The 16235-nt window shown below is 36.6% G+C and overlaps 1 protein-coding gene across 1 annotated transcript in view; it reads right to left on the bottom strand.

Annotated features, from left to right (window-relative positions):
- Positions 1-16235, bottom strand: part of CNGB3 (cyclic nucleotide gated channel subunit beta 3) — a 67550-nt gene that overhangs the window by 22937 nt on the left and 28378 nt on the right. The window contains exons 4-9 of the mRNA XM_054814891.1: positions 12208-12362; positions 10575-10760; positions 9134-9342; positions 7200-7250; positions 5138-5224; positions 3817-3881 (exon numbers count right to left, since the gene is read on the bottom strand). Coding sequence (XP_054670866.1) covers positions 3817-3881; positions 5138-5224; positions 7200-7250; positions 9134-9342; positions 10575-10760; positions 12208-12362 — 753 coding nt within the window. The remainder of the gene's footprint in view (positions 1-3816; positions 3882-5137; positions 5225-7199; positions 7251-9133; positions 9343-10574; positions 10761-12207; positions 12363-16235) is intronic.

Below are 16235 nucleotides of genomic sequence, written 5' to 3'. Positions count from 1 at the left end.
ACAGATTCCTGTAAAACAACTTACATTTTTCCTTCCTTTTAGTATGGAACTCATTGCTTTTTTGGATCAAAACTATGTTTATATTAAGAATCCACTAAGTAGTTTCCCACCTGTATTGACTCTGTGAAATAATAGCTGGCAGTTACCTGTCTCTCATGTTTGTCCAAGGTCAAATAAATATCTTTCCTAGAATATTTGACACAGGGTAATTTTTAAATGATGGTTCCCTGAGGACTTTATAATCCACTTTTTTAATTGGCTATGAATATTTACAGAAATTTGAAGCTATATTAATGAGGCTAGAGGGTTAATGTTTTTGCCAAACTGTTCAAGATTGGCTCTAAATTTGTGAACCAAAGCCAAGAAATGTCTGAGGTCAGAAATTAACTGCTTTACAAGAGCTGTGCTAGGAAGCCTGCAGTAGATCCGCTAAATAGTATGATTTAGTGGCTACAGCAGGAGTTGTATCATTCCTAATCCCCGTTCTTATGCTTATGGTCAGTTCTTTGAAGAACACCAGTGATGAACTACTTAAGCACCAAGCAGCTTTCTGTTTAATACAATAATGATCTCATTGTATATCCTCTGTTCAGTGCATGGGGATCAAAAGAAAGCTCTCCTGGATTTAGCTCTCCATTCAAATATTCATACAGGCAAGGGATAAATGAACTGGAAAAGTGCAGGACTTGCCTAACTACAGGGAGGCTGGTGCATAATGCGTTTATCTGCTACAACTAGAATTCAATGCAGTTTGCAGTGCATAGTAACTGAGCGCGTGGTTTTGTGAAAATTTGATAAGTTCTAAGTTAGCTCTATAAACTAAGTTAATGGGAGATAATATCTCTGTGATTGCTTCTGTATTATGCACTCCTTTGCTGGTTCTTCAGGTGCCATTGCATGCCCTCCTTTGCCTTTCGATGCCATTGAGCAACGTACCTATGTGTACTGTTCCTCTTTAGGATGTTGACAAATGAATGTCGCTCCCCTGTTTAAATGTTGGTGTGCTTCCAGGAAAGCTCTGTTTAGCTGTTGAGGATAGCAGGTAGCTGATGTGATCTAGTAATACTGCAATATTGACCATGCTGGGTCTCATGCACAAGTTTGAATCCATGCAAGTGGACTCCTGAGGTCTCAGTAAAGGTTCTGGAAGCCTTTGCTACGATATATATTGTATTTCTCTAGGCATGTGTTGCATCTACCACAATGGGTAGATAAGATGTAGTAACTTTTGCTAGCTCTATTCCTACAAACTCAGACTAATCAGTTGGAGAAGAAAATCCACCCAGGCACATACACTTGTGTGGAAGTTTATTTTGATATTATCCAGTTAATTGGTGCCTTATTGCTCAAATGGTGACCATACCACAATCTCAGATCAAAACAACATTGTTACATTCAAAAAAACCGCAGAAGTTTGCACAAAGAGCCTGTCTTCTTTATATTTTTTAGCTCCCATTTGTACTCTTCTTCTGTACAACGACAACCTCTCTTCTCTATTTGTCCTTTTTCTTTCCTTACCCTAATGCCTTGTGGCAAGCCAATTAAAAGATCTCTGCCATATAAATGTTTTTACCAATGAGCACCTCAAAACCTGAGAATCAGTGTTTTCTGAAGTATGCTTTAAAGCATTATATCAGGGTATGGTATGGCATATTTAATAGATGTTTTTGCAAATACAAAATATAACATTTTGGTAGTACAGTATGCAGGAATATTTTTTTTCTACCACAACCTTAGCAATGCACTGATGGAAAAGCCTATAGATAATAAAGTGTCAATACTATTAACCCTATATATGCTGAGCAATATTGAAGTCCATATGCTTTACCATTGTCTTTCTGCACATCTTCAGTGGGATTTAAAATTGCATTTTAGTTGTGAAGAGTGCTCTACTTCACACATTTCAGGTTTTAGGACTCTTAAGAGTATGAAGTAGAAAATGGATTCAATTTGTAATGTTTACTTTCTGCAGTTTACATTGTGCAAGTGATTTAATATTGGAAAATGTAAGTGGGCCTGTGACCAGAAAGCAAAAAGACACAAGCAGCAACACACAGTTGTGGCACTCTACCACTATCAGGCTACAAAACTGTCTCAACTAACAAGGCAGAACAGCTTTGCAGAGTAACTAGCTCTGTTTTTCCAGCTACTTCATATATTTTACAGGACCAGTGAGATCTTGCTCTGTGTGTCTTAGCATTTCTAAATGAGCACCTTCTTTGTTTTTTGACACGCAAATCAACATCGCATCCTTTAAAGTTAGGGTAGTTTGAAGATATACCCATCTCATTCTCAAATTGGCCTTTAAACATCCATTTCCCATTCCATACTTTTATGTAGTGTGAAAGTCTGTCCCTTGCAAAACTACCTATTTGGGTGAAAATGGGTTTGCTAATTTGTTCCCATTTCCTTGAAAGCTATATACACACAACATTACTGTTACATATAAGCTAATTACTTCATTCACAACCATCTCTGTTAAAAATCCGTATCTCCCAGTACTCACTGCAAATATTATAGGAGATATAGATACAAAAAAGTAATTGAATTATGACTCCAAAGCAAAGCAAGTAATATGGACAATAATTAATTAATTTTAATAGTTCTCAACATTAGAAAATTTTTAAAAATATAAGCAAGAGAGATAAAAACTCATTCTTTTTAATGAGATTAGAAATTGGAGAAGATAGGGAGGCAGTGATTCAGAAACTACAAAGCAATTTCTTCATCTTGTGGAAACTCAGACAAGCCTTCTCTTGTACCAACAAGAATTTTAAAAAAGAAAAAAAACCCCAAACCACAAGACTCTTCAATACGTGAAAGGAGAAGACAATATAAGAATAAGCTTTGTGGAGGTCAGCATCTCAAAAATACTTTAGCAGAAGTTTCAAACTTCTAAGTATTGTTTTATTTTGTAGGTCCATGAAAATATGAAACAGATGATATTTCAAACTCCTTTTTGAATTAAATTTAGTTTCTAAATTTCATAAAATCTCATTTGCAATGTATTAATACAATAGAATAAGATGGTAAACAATGGATTATTATTTCTGCTGCAGCAGCACACAGGAACAATACATGCCCCAAAACTGGGACAAGGGAAAAAAAAAAATCTGTCAGTGTTGGAATTGCACAGGGTAGACTACAGCTGATGATGCTGACACTAGATGACAATAACAATGACACAGTAGATGAGTTCATTGGGTCTTAGCAGCATCACTTACTGCTGAGGGGCCTATGAAACTTGCCATACCCATGTCCATGAGTTGGCTCCAATATTATTCTAGTCAATGCAGAAGGTGAGAACATAGTGCAGTGAACAACACTATTTGAGGTCTGTGCTGACTTGATTCTTATTCCAGGTTTAGTCAATGCAGTGGAGGATCAAGTTTCTGTATGTGCCAGGTTCATGGTGAGAGCATATTTGAAGAATATTGACACAGGCTCAAGCTCATAACTCTTATTAAGTACAAATAAACAGCTACTGAGGATTTGGCACTGCTATTAGCAACCTAAAGAAACCATACTTTAGTTCTTTCATTAAAGAAAGTTCTGATAATTCCGATCAGTTAAATTTTGACAGGAGCCTCAGTTTGGTGAATATTTTGCCTGAACCAAGCCAGCTGAACTGAGCTGTGAGTGAAGCTTTACATTTATTATTTTAATGATTACAGTAAAGACAGTTATTTAAAAAAATCTTAAATGGAACAAAGATATGTCATATTCCATTCAGTGCTTCACTGACAAGTCATGAAATCAAATGAAATGTGTTCCGTGCCAAGCTTTGCATGCTACAAGAGTTTAATAAGCACATACCTGTAGATGTATGCTTTGTCCAGGATAGCTTCCAAACGATCATTAAACTCAAAGAATGTGTTATGCTGAATGGAAAACAAATGAAAGTAATCCAATCACTATTCTTCACCACACATCTTTTTTGAATAGTACAGACATTAGTTCACATGCACATTTTGAAAATAATGGCTTTTTCGGTAATCTGACTTTAAACATTTAACTAAAAGGTGAACAGCAAAGCAAAGATGAAAATTGAGTTAAACATTGTTTTGGGAGTTGAGTGTCCCATTAATCTGATTCTAGAAATAACCTTGCTGTTTAGGTCAGACTGCTGCAGATGAATGACTTCTACTGCCTCAAACATATATAATTGCTTGGGCAACTTTATCAGAGAGAATTACACACATAAAAATCCAGTAATTCTCAGTAAGTGATCATATGTATCAATAACTACATATTAGATGATACCATGTAGTAACAGTTGCTGCTGTATTGAATTCCTCCTGTTAATTATTTGTAGTTTACCTTTAGCGATAGCCCTTGATATTTGCACGTAGCTTTTTTCTCTGTTTTGGTTCAGTACATGTCTGTTTGTCTAATACGAGGTACTCTTTAGCTTTTCATTCGTTCATATTGTTTTGGTTCTGATTTATGGAATTCCGAAGTTTTGTTGAAAACTGAAGAGCACCCTCATTTCATTCTCTTGTCCCCTGTCCAGCTTTAAATGAAAACCAATCTTTCTCAGCTTATTGCTCGTGTGAAGGGGAATGTACTTAGCCACAGAGTGACCTGCTAGGTACCATGAAATGCAGGGAGAGGGCTGTTGTCTAATCATCTCTCAGCCCCTTCATTGAACAACTCCAGATGTCTTTGGATTCGATAACAAAAGTGGGTTTATGCTTGTTAAATATGCTGTATATAGTTTATGTTGTCATTAAAATTCGCTCCTTTGCTTTTAAGCACCTGACATTACCAACAGAAGGGAAAAATACATTGGCATTAATTAGTGATCTTAAATTAATTTATTTTTTTATCTTTGAAAACTAAAAAGGTAATTTAAGAATAATCTAATTTAAATAATGGAAACAACTCAGCCTTAATCACAAAACACCTTTTAAAAGTAGGAAATAATAAAGTCAGAGGACAAGTAAGAGAATAAGGGCTTCATTTGGCTAGATTATATCTTGTATCTTTTGTTGGTTTGTTTACTAATGTTCTAGCTTGTCTTGAAGATATTTTACAATTTCTAAATTTCATATTCCTAAATTTTATCAACAACTTTCCATTAGGTTGTAAAAACATTTATGTATGGCTAGCCATCCATCACTAACACAGATCTTACCTTTAGCATCCTATTTGCTCTAAATGCTGGGTTAAATCCAAAGAAGAAGTATAAAACTTCAAACGGCAATACTGATATCACATCGAGCTGTTGAAGAGCAGAGAGGTCAATTTAAACTTCACAATAATCATAATACAGTTACTTGCTGTCAAAAACCTACTTAGATTGAATCATGATTGAGTATAATATTTGAACAGTCAGCATGCTAAGCCCATAACTTCCAAAGTACTGGCAGGCAAGATTATCTCTTTGAAAACCCCAACAGCTTTGCTCTACTCTGCTTTTAAGTCTCCCGTGCCTGAGATTTTCATCTGTTTCATGGGGATTATTAACAGTATCTCAGATATTTGATTGCTAGTACATTCTCTTATTTCAATTATAGTTCTGACAAGACTAAAATGGTAGGCATGTGGCTGGTGAGTGGAGGTGGGGAGCCGCTTAGTAGTCCTACGGCTTTTAAAACCAGGCTGCTTAAAGCAATCTGGGGGAACACAATGAATTAGACTCCTTGCTTGCAACCTGCAGAAACCATGTGTCCAAACAACAGATCCATCATAGGATGATAAGTTTGGATGTTTGTGGGTTGTTTTTTTTGGCGTTTGGTTTTTTTTTTTTGTTTGTTTTTTAAATAGATATTGTCGTTTGTTATATTTGGATGCTTCTCCTTCTCATATCACTAAGATTTTCAACATCTCCCTCCAGTACATCAACTGTGTGATTACTCCAGTTATCTGCCTACTTTATTCATTCCAAGAATTCTGTGGGGAAAAGGAAAGCTGTGGCAAACTTGGCTCTGCCTTTTTAAAGATCGTGTGTTGCCTTGCTCTGTTGCTGATATCATTTGGGAACAAAAGAGGGATGCGGAACTGCAGGCTTCATCTCACTGTAATCAGAAATGCTTTTGCCTTGAGAGACCTAACTTGTGTTGGTGGCAACTAGCCTGCAGCACTGACATTTTATTCCAAGTAAGATGCAGTTAATACCTGAACTCTGTGAAAAAAGCAAAGCAAACCAAAAAAGTTGATTGAGGACAAACAGCCTTTTATGGCCTCTTTCCCTCTTTCAGACACATGTCTAAGAGGAGGCAAAATTTAGTCAGGAGTTCTTTAGTATCAATAACTGTTAATTAGTACTTAATCATCTGACAAATTCCCAGATTATATCTATAACTTGCATCTGGTGAGAACACTCAACTCCCATTAGTTTCTGCAGAAATCAAGTGCACTAAACATACTGCAAGTGTGAACTTAATTAAAATAAACCCATACATATCCACTTGGTTCTCTTGCTGTAAGTTGCACTCTGTCCTACTCACTTGCCTGTACAGTGTATATCCTGCATTTTTGGAAAGCTTAAGCTCAAGTATATAAGTAGTGATACCACAGTCACTGAGACGAATTTAACTCTGAAAAAAAGGCAGGTGCAAAAGGATTTACAGAAGAGGAGGGGGCAATAATTGAGATTTCAGAGATGTGGGCTCAGTGTCACAGAGCTGTGTGTGTATCAGGAATTCAATAGACTACCTATCTTCTGTTGGCAAAAACAATATTTAGGAACAAAAGGAATAATTTTCCTAAATCAAATGCATCTTTGTTTTTACAAAGTGCAATGAGCATCAAAAATCTTAGTTTGAATTTTTGTTTACTTGTGTGTGTGATAACCTATTCAGTATGATGCATGAGTTCACCAAAAAAAGATATCATCTAACTTCAAGACTTTATTTTGTTTAATAAATTGCTGGCAAACTGTGCTATTGTCTTTCAGTGTGTGCAGGGATGACCTCACACAACTTCAGCAAAAGAGAATCTTATGAATTCTATTTTATTAATTTATTATTATTCAGAATGAATATTTGTAGTTGCATTTATAATTATTTTGTTTTACAGTTAAACATTGTTTATGAAGATGGCAGTCTTCAGCTGGTGAGCACTGACATGCCATCAAGCCCATGCTTTCTGGTGATGTTCTTAAACCACAGTGATTTTCAGTTCATGAAAAAAATCCTGTGAAATCCTACAGCCAGAACTTACATATTGACATCAGTAACACAGGATCTGCTTACCCAAAACTTCATAGAGCTGTGGTAGAATTTCTTCATTTCCACTCTGTCTGACTACAGTGATAACGAAAGGAGAAAAAGGCATAGTCAAGAACAGAATGTCAAGAATGAGCCTCTGCTACTTGACAATAGTAACAATTCTCTTCTGATAGTAGGGATGATGACAGTTATATTAATGATGGTCTATAAGTATAAATGGAGAAATATCTGTAGGAAGAAGTAGTACTTTTATCAGACCAGTTTGCATCAGACCAGATTTTATTGGATTTAATTGAAAAAAATTGTTTTGGGGTTTGCCTGATTTTTTCCAAGTCTGGCTTTTGGTCTAGCAAAGTATGTTACATTTTCCCCACAAATCTTCCCTCTCAAGACATCTGTACCAGTTGATGCTTGACCCAAACCCCTTCAATTTCAGGGCCAAAAGCTCCATTTGACTTCAGTGGTTCCAAGAAAAATGCAAAGAACGTTTCTGATGCTGCTGTACAAAATTAGCTCTTTGAAAGCTACCATTAACATGCTAGCATTATTAGCATCATAATAATCAACATTGTGTTCATTAGTAATGATTAGCTATTTATTTTTAAATTGCTCTCCATGGGAACTGATGCTAATACCTTAATAAGAAAGAGTAATCACAAGTATCTAAAGAAATGTATCTATTATTATACTTTCTGTATTTATATCAGGGACATTTAAAAATAGCTTTAAAATCTTAAGGATATTTCCATGCTGACTTTTCACTATTATCAGTAAAAGCATTAAACTAAATGCAAGAGACCAGGCAGTAGATGATCTCTTCACGCATTAAAATCTATGAATTGTACAAACAGCTTCAAGGGAAATACAAAGTAAGCTTCCTACTTTAGAGTTTTAACCATGCTCATAAAACTTGAGTTTTGTAGGATTTAGGCAAGATTGCCAGTTACTGAAAGTCTTGGCATGGAAAAATACATTACATTTCACTGCATTTAATATCTATTCAAACTATATTTGCACAGTTTTATCTGAGATTTATCTCTGTAAAGGTATCAGTAATATCTTGTATGTACAATGTGTAAAATTTTCTGTAAAAGCACTGAACTAAAGCTAGTTTCAAATTACATTTGAGGATATATAATTTTGAATTTTCTGTCTGTTGGGTACAGTAGTGTCACAATCAAGTCATCTAAACTCATTTTTTTCTGCATTAGGTTTTCTTCTATAAGAAGTTAGAAAAGTAGGGAAGATTTAAAGAAAAGTTAATGTTCTAGGCGCCTTTTTGATCTGTTAAGGGCAAGCTTTTACCTTTTTTTAGATACTTGCTTAGAGTTTTATTTAGCATTTTTTCTACAAAAAGATAGCATGAAAATAGTAGCAAGACGCAAAATAGAATGTGCATATTTTCCTAAAATAAAATATCTCAAGTAAATTATTTTCAAAGCATCCTGAAATTACAGGGATTTGCTCTGATTTTGGAAGAAAAACCACAATCTCATAATCTGTAACAAAACACGCATATAATGTCAAGCCCTAGCAGAATATACACTGCCTTCCACTGTGATTCTTGCACAAGGTGAATAGAAAGCTGAAAGTTTTACACAAACATACAAACACGTGCATACATATATGAGTACATAGTAATATAATCACTGATTCCAGTGAAGCTGCACCAGTTTACTACTGGTGAGAAAAAGCTTTATGCCTGTTCCAACTACTCTCATCTGTTACTTTCAAATCTGTCTTGTCTTTTTTTAAGAATGCAGACAATGGATATGTTTACTTCTTCCAAAATAGGATAATGGAAGGTCAGTGAAGAAGAACATAGGTATCCTTTGATAAATAAAAATAGTTACATAGATTTGACAAAGCAGGAAAAAATGTGTCAGATTAGAAGGAATTTCTATAATGTACTTTGACACACAACTACTACCTGTGGAAATCCCACTTCCAACACTTACTATTATATCTCCACCTTTTAAAAATTGCACTCGCGGCTGGAAAATCAGTAAGTCACACAGGTAGCAGATATCACAAATGATGTCTATGGTAAACCAATATATTGTATTACTTGGGGTTTGATATGGAAACACAAAGCGGAGGGGAATAAACCAGCAATTCCAATTATAGGCAATTGTCACAAGCATGAGCCATGCTACATAACGGCGATCTGAAAGAAAAAACATTGAATTTACATGCATGAACTTAGAATCTTTTCTTATTCTTTTAAACACATTTATTCTACTGCAGTCTCTGGGAATGTTCAGAGCAATCTACCATTCTCTCTTTCAACAGCACAGGCTGCTAAAATGATATAGGTTGGAAGTAGGAGTCACACAAAAATTTGAAAAGGGAAAAATATGAGTTTATGAGAGCATATAGAATTTAACGCATCTGAAGAAACTTGATACATTTTGCATGCTGCTGGTGTATGACATAACTGATAAAAGAATTATTTGGCCCTAACGAATGGGACAAATTCTAGATCAAGAATCAGAAGACTTGGGTTTTAATGGTGGTTAGTCTGCATACCAGCTTTGTACATACAGTGTTGAAAAGCTCAACGTGGCCCGGCAATGTGCGCTGACAGCCCAGAAAGCCAACCGTGTCCGGGGCTGCATCAAAAGAAGCATGCCCAGCAGGTTGAGGGAGGTGATTCTGCCCCTCTACTCTGCTCTCATGAGACCCCACCTGGAGAACTGCATCCAGCTCTGGGACCCCCAACATAAGAAGGACATGGAGCTGTTGGAGCAGGTCCAGAGGAGGGCCACAAACATGGCCAGAGGGCTGGAGCACCTCTCCTGTGAAGACAGGCTGAGAGAGTTGGTGTTGTTCAGCCTGGAGAAGAGAAGGCTCTGGGGAGACCTTATAGCAGCCTTCCAGTACCTAAAGGGGCCTACAGGAAAGCTGGAGAGGGACTGTTTACAAGGCCATGTAGTGATAGGACAAGGGGTAATGGCTTTAAACTGAAAGAGAGTAGATTTAGATTAGATATAAGGAAGAAATTCTTCACTGTGAGGGTGGTGAGACACTCGCACAGGTTGCCCAGAGAGGTGGTAGATTCCCCATCCCTGGAAGTGTTCAAGGCCAGGTGGGCCTTTGGGCAACCTGGTCTAGTGGAGGGTGTCCTTGCCCATGGCAGAGGGATTGGAACTAGATGATCTTTAAGGTCCCTTCCAACCCAAACCATTCTCTAATTCTATGGTTCTATACCATCTTTACAACTGTTGTCACTTTTCTTGTCTTTTCCCTCTTTGGAATAAATGTTCTTTAGGACAGGATCTGTGCATCCCTCTGAGTTGTAAACTGGAATGTGGATCTTACAGTGGCTCAGAGGTACTATGTAATACTAGGTCACTTCATACAATTTTACCCCATTCTATTGCATAGCTTTTAATTTACCTGTGTATGAGTCTATGCTGTCTGGTAGCTTCAGATACTCAATGTATTTTTTCAGAGGAGGTTTTTTGAATTTACAGCACAGCATATCGCAGTAGTGATCCTCCTCTGGCTTTACTTCTGCATCCTCTTTCTTTTCTTCTTTTTTTTCTTCTTTTGGTGGGGGTGGAGGCGGCTTCTTTGATGGTGCTAGCAACATAGAATGCCACAAAAGGTGTCATTTTAATAATGACTCAATTTACTACATCCTGTTTTAACATGTACAAGACCCTCATCATGTTAAAAACTCTTCTAAAAACACTTGGCAGTGACTAAAGATACAATTCATTATAATACTGAATGCATTAGAAAACAGGTTGGAGAATAAAGGCACCACTGATATAATCAGGTACATCTTCCATCAACAGCAGGCCACTTCATGTTACAGAGTGCAATATATATATTGCTGTATTTCCTTGGACAGTGCCCACAGCTAATGCCATAAAAGACTGACAAGAAATAAGGAAATTCATAATTCAGCATTAATGCAACTAAGCATTTCTCTTTACATGACTGTTGCAAATAAGGCATGCAATTAGGATGGAGATAAGAAAAGGTGTCTGTGCCATAAGCTGATCTCTCCCCTTTCCTGAGAACTGATATGCAAGATGCAGCAAGTGGAACTAATGGGAAGCCAATGGTTTTGTGTGTTTCTAGGCTTATAAAAATCTTGTGGCACTCCTTTGAGCCCAGGTCTTCCATCTTTGGGCTGGATAATTTTGTCCACACATTTGTTCCATTAATTCTGGTGGCTTTACCTCTGAGTAGGATACACAGTCCTAGCAGTAAACTGGCAGACTGGATCTATAATGATTTAGGAAATACATGATTGTAAATTCTACAAAGAAAACAAAAGATGTAAATGAGCAAAGAAATAATTAAAAAAAAATTCCTTTGTCATCTGGTATAGTTTATAATACTTCAGGCACTATTTTTTCCAGCCTATTAAAAACCAGGTAAGCAATAAACAGCTGCTAAAAAATGTCAGAATATAAAAATCACCACACTCAATTCTTTGTGAAGAGGAAAAAAAAAGTCAAACTTTTCTCTGAAGAGGAAAAATATCATATTTGTTTTATGTTTCATATTTTGTCAAAAGTAAATGTTTAATTAATTTTGAATGAATTTGCTCTATTTGAAGCATGTACTTAGAGTCCTCAGTGCATCTGGAAGATTGCTACGATCACTAAAATTTTATTTACTTTTACACAGCAGATCTAATCTCAGAGTGTCTAATGTCTACTTATAAGATATGTATGTTTCTTCATATGTTTCAGATTCGCCTCCATGAATAAACATATCTGGGAGATATTTTAAAATATATAAACCTGCTTGGCAGGGATGATTCTAGACAGTGCCCAATTTTTTTTTCCCCATATTCTTTAGGGATGCAGTTCAAAGGGAGCTCACACCTAAGGACCTGGTTTACTGTAGACTAAAAAGGATAAATTGACTTCACTGGGCACAAACTGATCCGTTTCAGTGGGCAAACATGCTATACTTACTTGAAAATTTTGTCACAGTTATTTTCTGTTCCTAGAAAATAATTTTCATCTTTAAACTCAACAAATGCACAGCTATTTTTGGAGTCACTTACAAGCTGTAGGACTGCCTTCAGGGGAGGATAGCACTGGGTCTTTCAGCTTTTCCTTGTAGACTGTTGCCCTTTCCCGCATTTTTCTGACAATCTCTTGTAATTGAGCATCAGCATACTCATTTCTTTGGAAATCTGAAGGTTTTGGTTTCTGTGTGCTAATTAAAACAAAAGGAAAAAAAGTTTAATGTACTGGAAATCACTGGAAGGAAACAGTGCTACTGCTACTTCTGAGCAAAAGTCAGACATTAAGACTGGATCTTTATTGACCAATACAGTGGTTATTCACATCACTTAATTCACGGTAAGTGGACACCTAAGGTAACTGCTCTTGCTTCCTGCTTAAGTCAACTGATATTGCTGGCTACGTGCAGCAGACCACACGGTATTTCAGGCAGAGGAGGTCCTGTACCCTGTGCTCTGTATAGACCACTACACTAATGACTTCCCACTGCTACTTTTCATCAAGTTCTACTGTGGCTATGTAAAGCCTAGAGCTTATCCTGTGTATTCGCTAAGATATAAGGCATGTTCTTACCATCTGTGCACAACAATGTGTTCATTATTATATGGTAATATCCTAATGATGACAGGACATAACCGAGTTAAAGACTGTGATGTGCAGGTAGGGGAGGAGAGACTATGCTTTTTTTATGCTTCCTAGTCTTGGGAAAATTGATTTAATCTCATTTTTGTAATGGATATCAGCTAATATGAGGTAAAAAATTTGCATTTTTTACCAAGTGGAAGTAAAACAATGGTGTTCCTGCTGAAGCTGCTTCTGTTTCCACTAAGTGCCCCACTGTAGTTTACTCAGGGTCATAGTAACACTGAGCTGATACTCCATCACTCAGAACATTTCTTCAAACCTGAGGACTGTTCATTTTCAAACAGCTGCACTCTCACATTCTGCACTGAAACTAATGCTTTTAATAGGATCTCTGCATACTGCACAGTTAATTAGAAAATCTAGCTGAAGGTGTTTCTTGATCACGTCTTTTGAAATTTCATCCTCAATTTCTCGCTAGTGTCTGATTATGCAAACTGGGGCTGTTTTGGAGTACCACTCAGCTGGAAACTGGGCCATGCATTTGGGCTTCCTCTATGCGGAGACCAGGATATGGGGTTTTCTTCTGTATCCTAGACTCAACACTTCTCAGCTGTGTCACACACTGGTGTCAGAGTTGTCTGGAAATGGCTGTGACTGGCACAGAGCAGCTCAATGCCTCCTTCCTCACAGGTCAAACCTCTGTACCAAAACCCTGCGAACTATGCCCAATAGAGCACAGAATTGTTCGTTCTTGTTATTGGTTTTTCAGCTCTGTCCCAAATACCATGAGGATGTGGATGTTACAGCAAGAGAAGAAGCAGACCAAGAGTGAGGCATGTGGGAAATTTTCTTGAGAAGACCTTCCCAAAGGTGAGCAGAGGGAAAGTGATATGACAACATCTTGAGTAGGGAAGAAATTAAAAACACTCCAAAGTGATCTTTGGATAAACACTATGTCTCCTCAAGACCTAAACCTACTTTGAAGTTCCTAACAGAAGGAGTTGTTTCTAAAAAAGGAGAGTGTTGGAGTGGGATGTGTGTAGCTTTTTGAGAAGCACAGTTTTCTGGAGACACAACACATATCACGGTGCCCAAGGAAGTATGACTTAAGGATGTGAAAATCCTTCAGCAATAAAATCATTGGATAAAATGGAGATAAGCTCTTAAAAGCAGCAGAAGTCTGGAAGTAATGTGGTTATCATTCCTCTAATTTAAGTCTTCTGTAGTGTCTATTTCTTAAAAGTCACCAGACAGGAGATCAATCAAACAGTTCTGATATATTTTGTAATGTCATCACAGTTCCTTTTGTGTCACATATTCCCTTTGCTCAGGCCATCAGCAGTGTAATGAATTCCTTTCTTGTTTTGAGCTAACATGTCACAATTAGTTTTTCAGCTTCTATGCAAAGAATTTCAAATAATTCTTACTCTTTGCTGTTGCTGTATTTGCTGAGGGCATTAGGTATTTTATGGTAAAATACACAAGTGTCATGCCAAAGCATGTCTGCTTTCTAGGGATAAGCTGTAAGATATGTGGGATTTTCTTGTTATGTCACAGCCTTTCCAATAAAAGTTAAAGTCTCCTCTATCATAAATTTGGTGCTTTATCACTGCAGTATAGCCCAAAGGAACCATGTTGTTATCTGGTACTGATTAGGAACTATGTGAATTTATTTAAAGTTATATTTGCCCCACAGTTGATGAGAAATTGATTTTCCTTGCCCTACTTCTCATTGGTTTGCGTTATCTCCTCCTCTATTATTTTCTGGTAATGAAATGCTTACTTTAAATGTCCACTGGTTAATATAGATGGAGGAGGCTGCATATTGAATACCGCTAATTTGAAGACGTGTATTGTACTTGTGCTTCATGTGGAGGTGCACTTTAAATTGCCTTGGTTGATGAAGCCTGTTCAAACTTCACTTGCATTAAACGGTCCTTTGCCATGAATACATGACACCAGTGCCGTGCAGCTGCCTTTCACCGCATGCGGCACTCTTGGTGGAAATTAGGGTTTAGCTCAGCACCTCCTGACTAGCCTGAGATCATTTTCCAGGCAGAGTTGAGGTGTTTTCCTCTTCTTCTCCTCACTTTTTTATGTGTGTGCTCTTTCATGTGGTAAACTTTTTCATTAACTCTATTAATATCTATTTTATAATTTCATATACATAAACACATAGCTGCCAGCAGAACATGACAGCCGGCAGGAGCAAGAGTACATTTTCCAAGTCAGAGAACCTTCTAAGGTAATTCTCTTTGAAGAGACCACATTTAATCATTTTAATTTGTCCATCATACTACATTGCCATTTTTTCTGGTCTGGTTTGCTGCTCCTCAGACTTTCAGATGTTGTGCCTGTAAGAGTGGTTAGTTTTACTTACATATTTAGCATGCTTTGCTAAGGAGATAATGCCTCATTTTGAATCCATAATTATGTTCATTCTCACCTCACAGTTACAATTACAGACTATATTGATTTCATACCAGGCTCTTTTCAGTTTTATTCTCTATATGAAAGCTCTCAGATGATAATCAAACTTACTACACCATGTAGTCCTTTACAGAGTGGAAATGTTTATTCCCTGCAGAAGTAGTAATTTCAAATGGCCTAGGAAATGAAAAAGTCAGGACCACAACTCATGTACTATGCACACAGTTTTGTTATTACCTCAAATGTATTTTGTTTAACAAAAGCAACACATGTAACAATAGAAGTATAATAATAATGTAGTTTTCTTATGTTTTTATTTTGTAGGTTTTATCTTTTTAACTTGTAGGTTTTGACTTGTTCGTTTAGTGAATAAAATTACAGTCCCTTAATTCTCCCTATGCCAAGAGAAAAGATTTAGACACCTATAACATAGTGGAAGAAAATGGCCTTGAAAGAACAGGTCATTGAAATACTGTGTTGAGTGTGCTAATGTATGTAACATCTGTTAGGTGCTATGGCTTTGAAGTTTTCTGTGTTAAGAGTTCAAAAAAACAGGGATCAAGAAATGCAATAGCTTGTTGCAGAATAAATCAAGTTTACCCTTTTCTAAGTTGCAATCTAGAGTTTAATTCTTTCTTGCTTTTTGGCCATGAACATCAAATACCTGAGTTCAACTCCATCTTTTATCTACCAGGTGACCCCTTAGAAAATGTATTTCATAAATGTATGCTGCTGCTTGAAAAAAATCCATACCATTTTTTGCTGATTTCAGTTAGAACCCTTCTTTTTGCAGCACTTAAGAAGCTTTCTCCTGTCTACCTGGAAATAAAACTCTTGATCTTGCAATAGAACCTTTAGTGCTTTTATTGAGCATTGACATTATGATTTATTTATGATCGTATTTACAACCCATGTCTTGAAAAAATAATTTGTTGTCTTGAATAAATTATGGAGAATTTCTAATTCAAATAACCAATTTTCAGAAGGATATGACAATGCAAATGTCCACAAAACATGATGGTATAGCTGAGAAGGATTTTGGTGAGATAAA

Source organism: Grus americana, chromosome 2 (genome assembly GCF_028858705.1).
Source record: "Grus americana isolate bGruAme1 chromosome 2, bGruAme1.mat, whole genome shotgun sequence".
NCBI lineage: Eukaryota > Metazoa > Chordata > Aves > Gruiformes > Gruidae > Grus > Grus americana.
The sequence above is the reverse complement of the archived record's forward strand: the minus strand, read 5'-3'. Positions and strand labels throughout refer to the sequence as shown.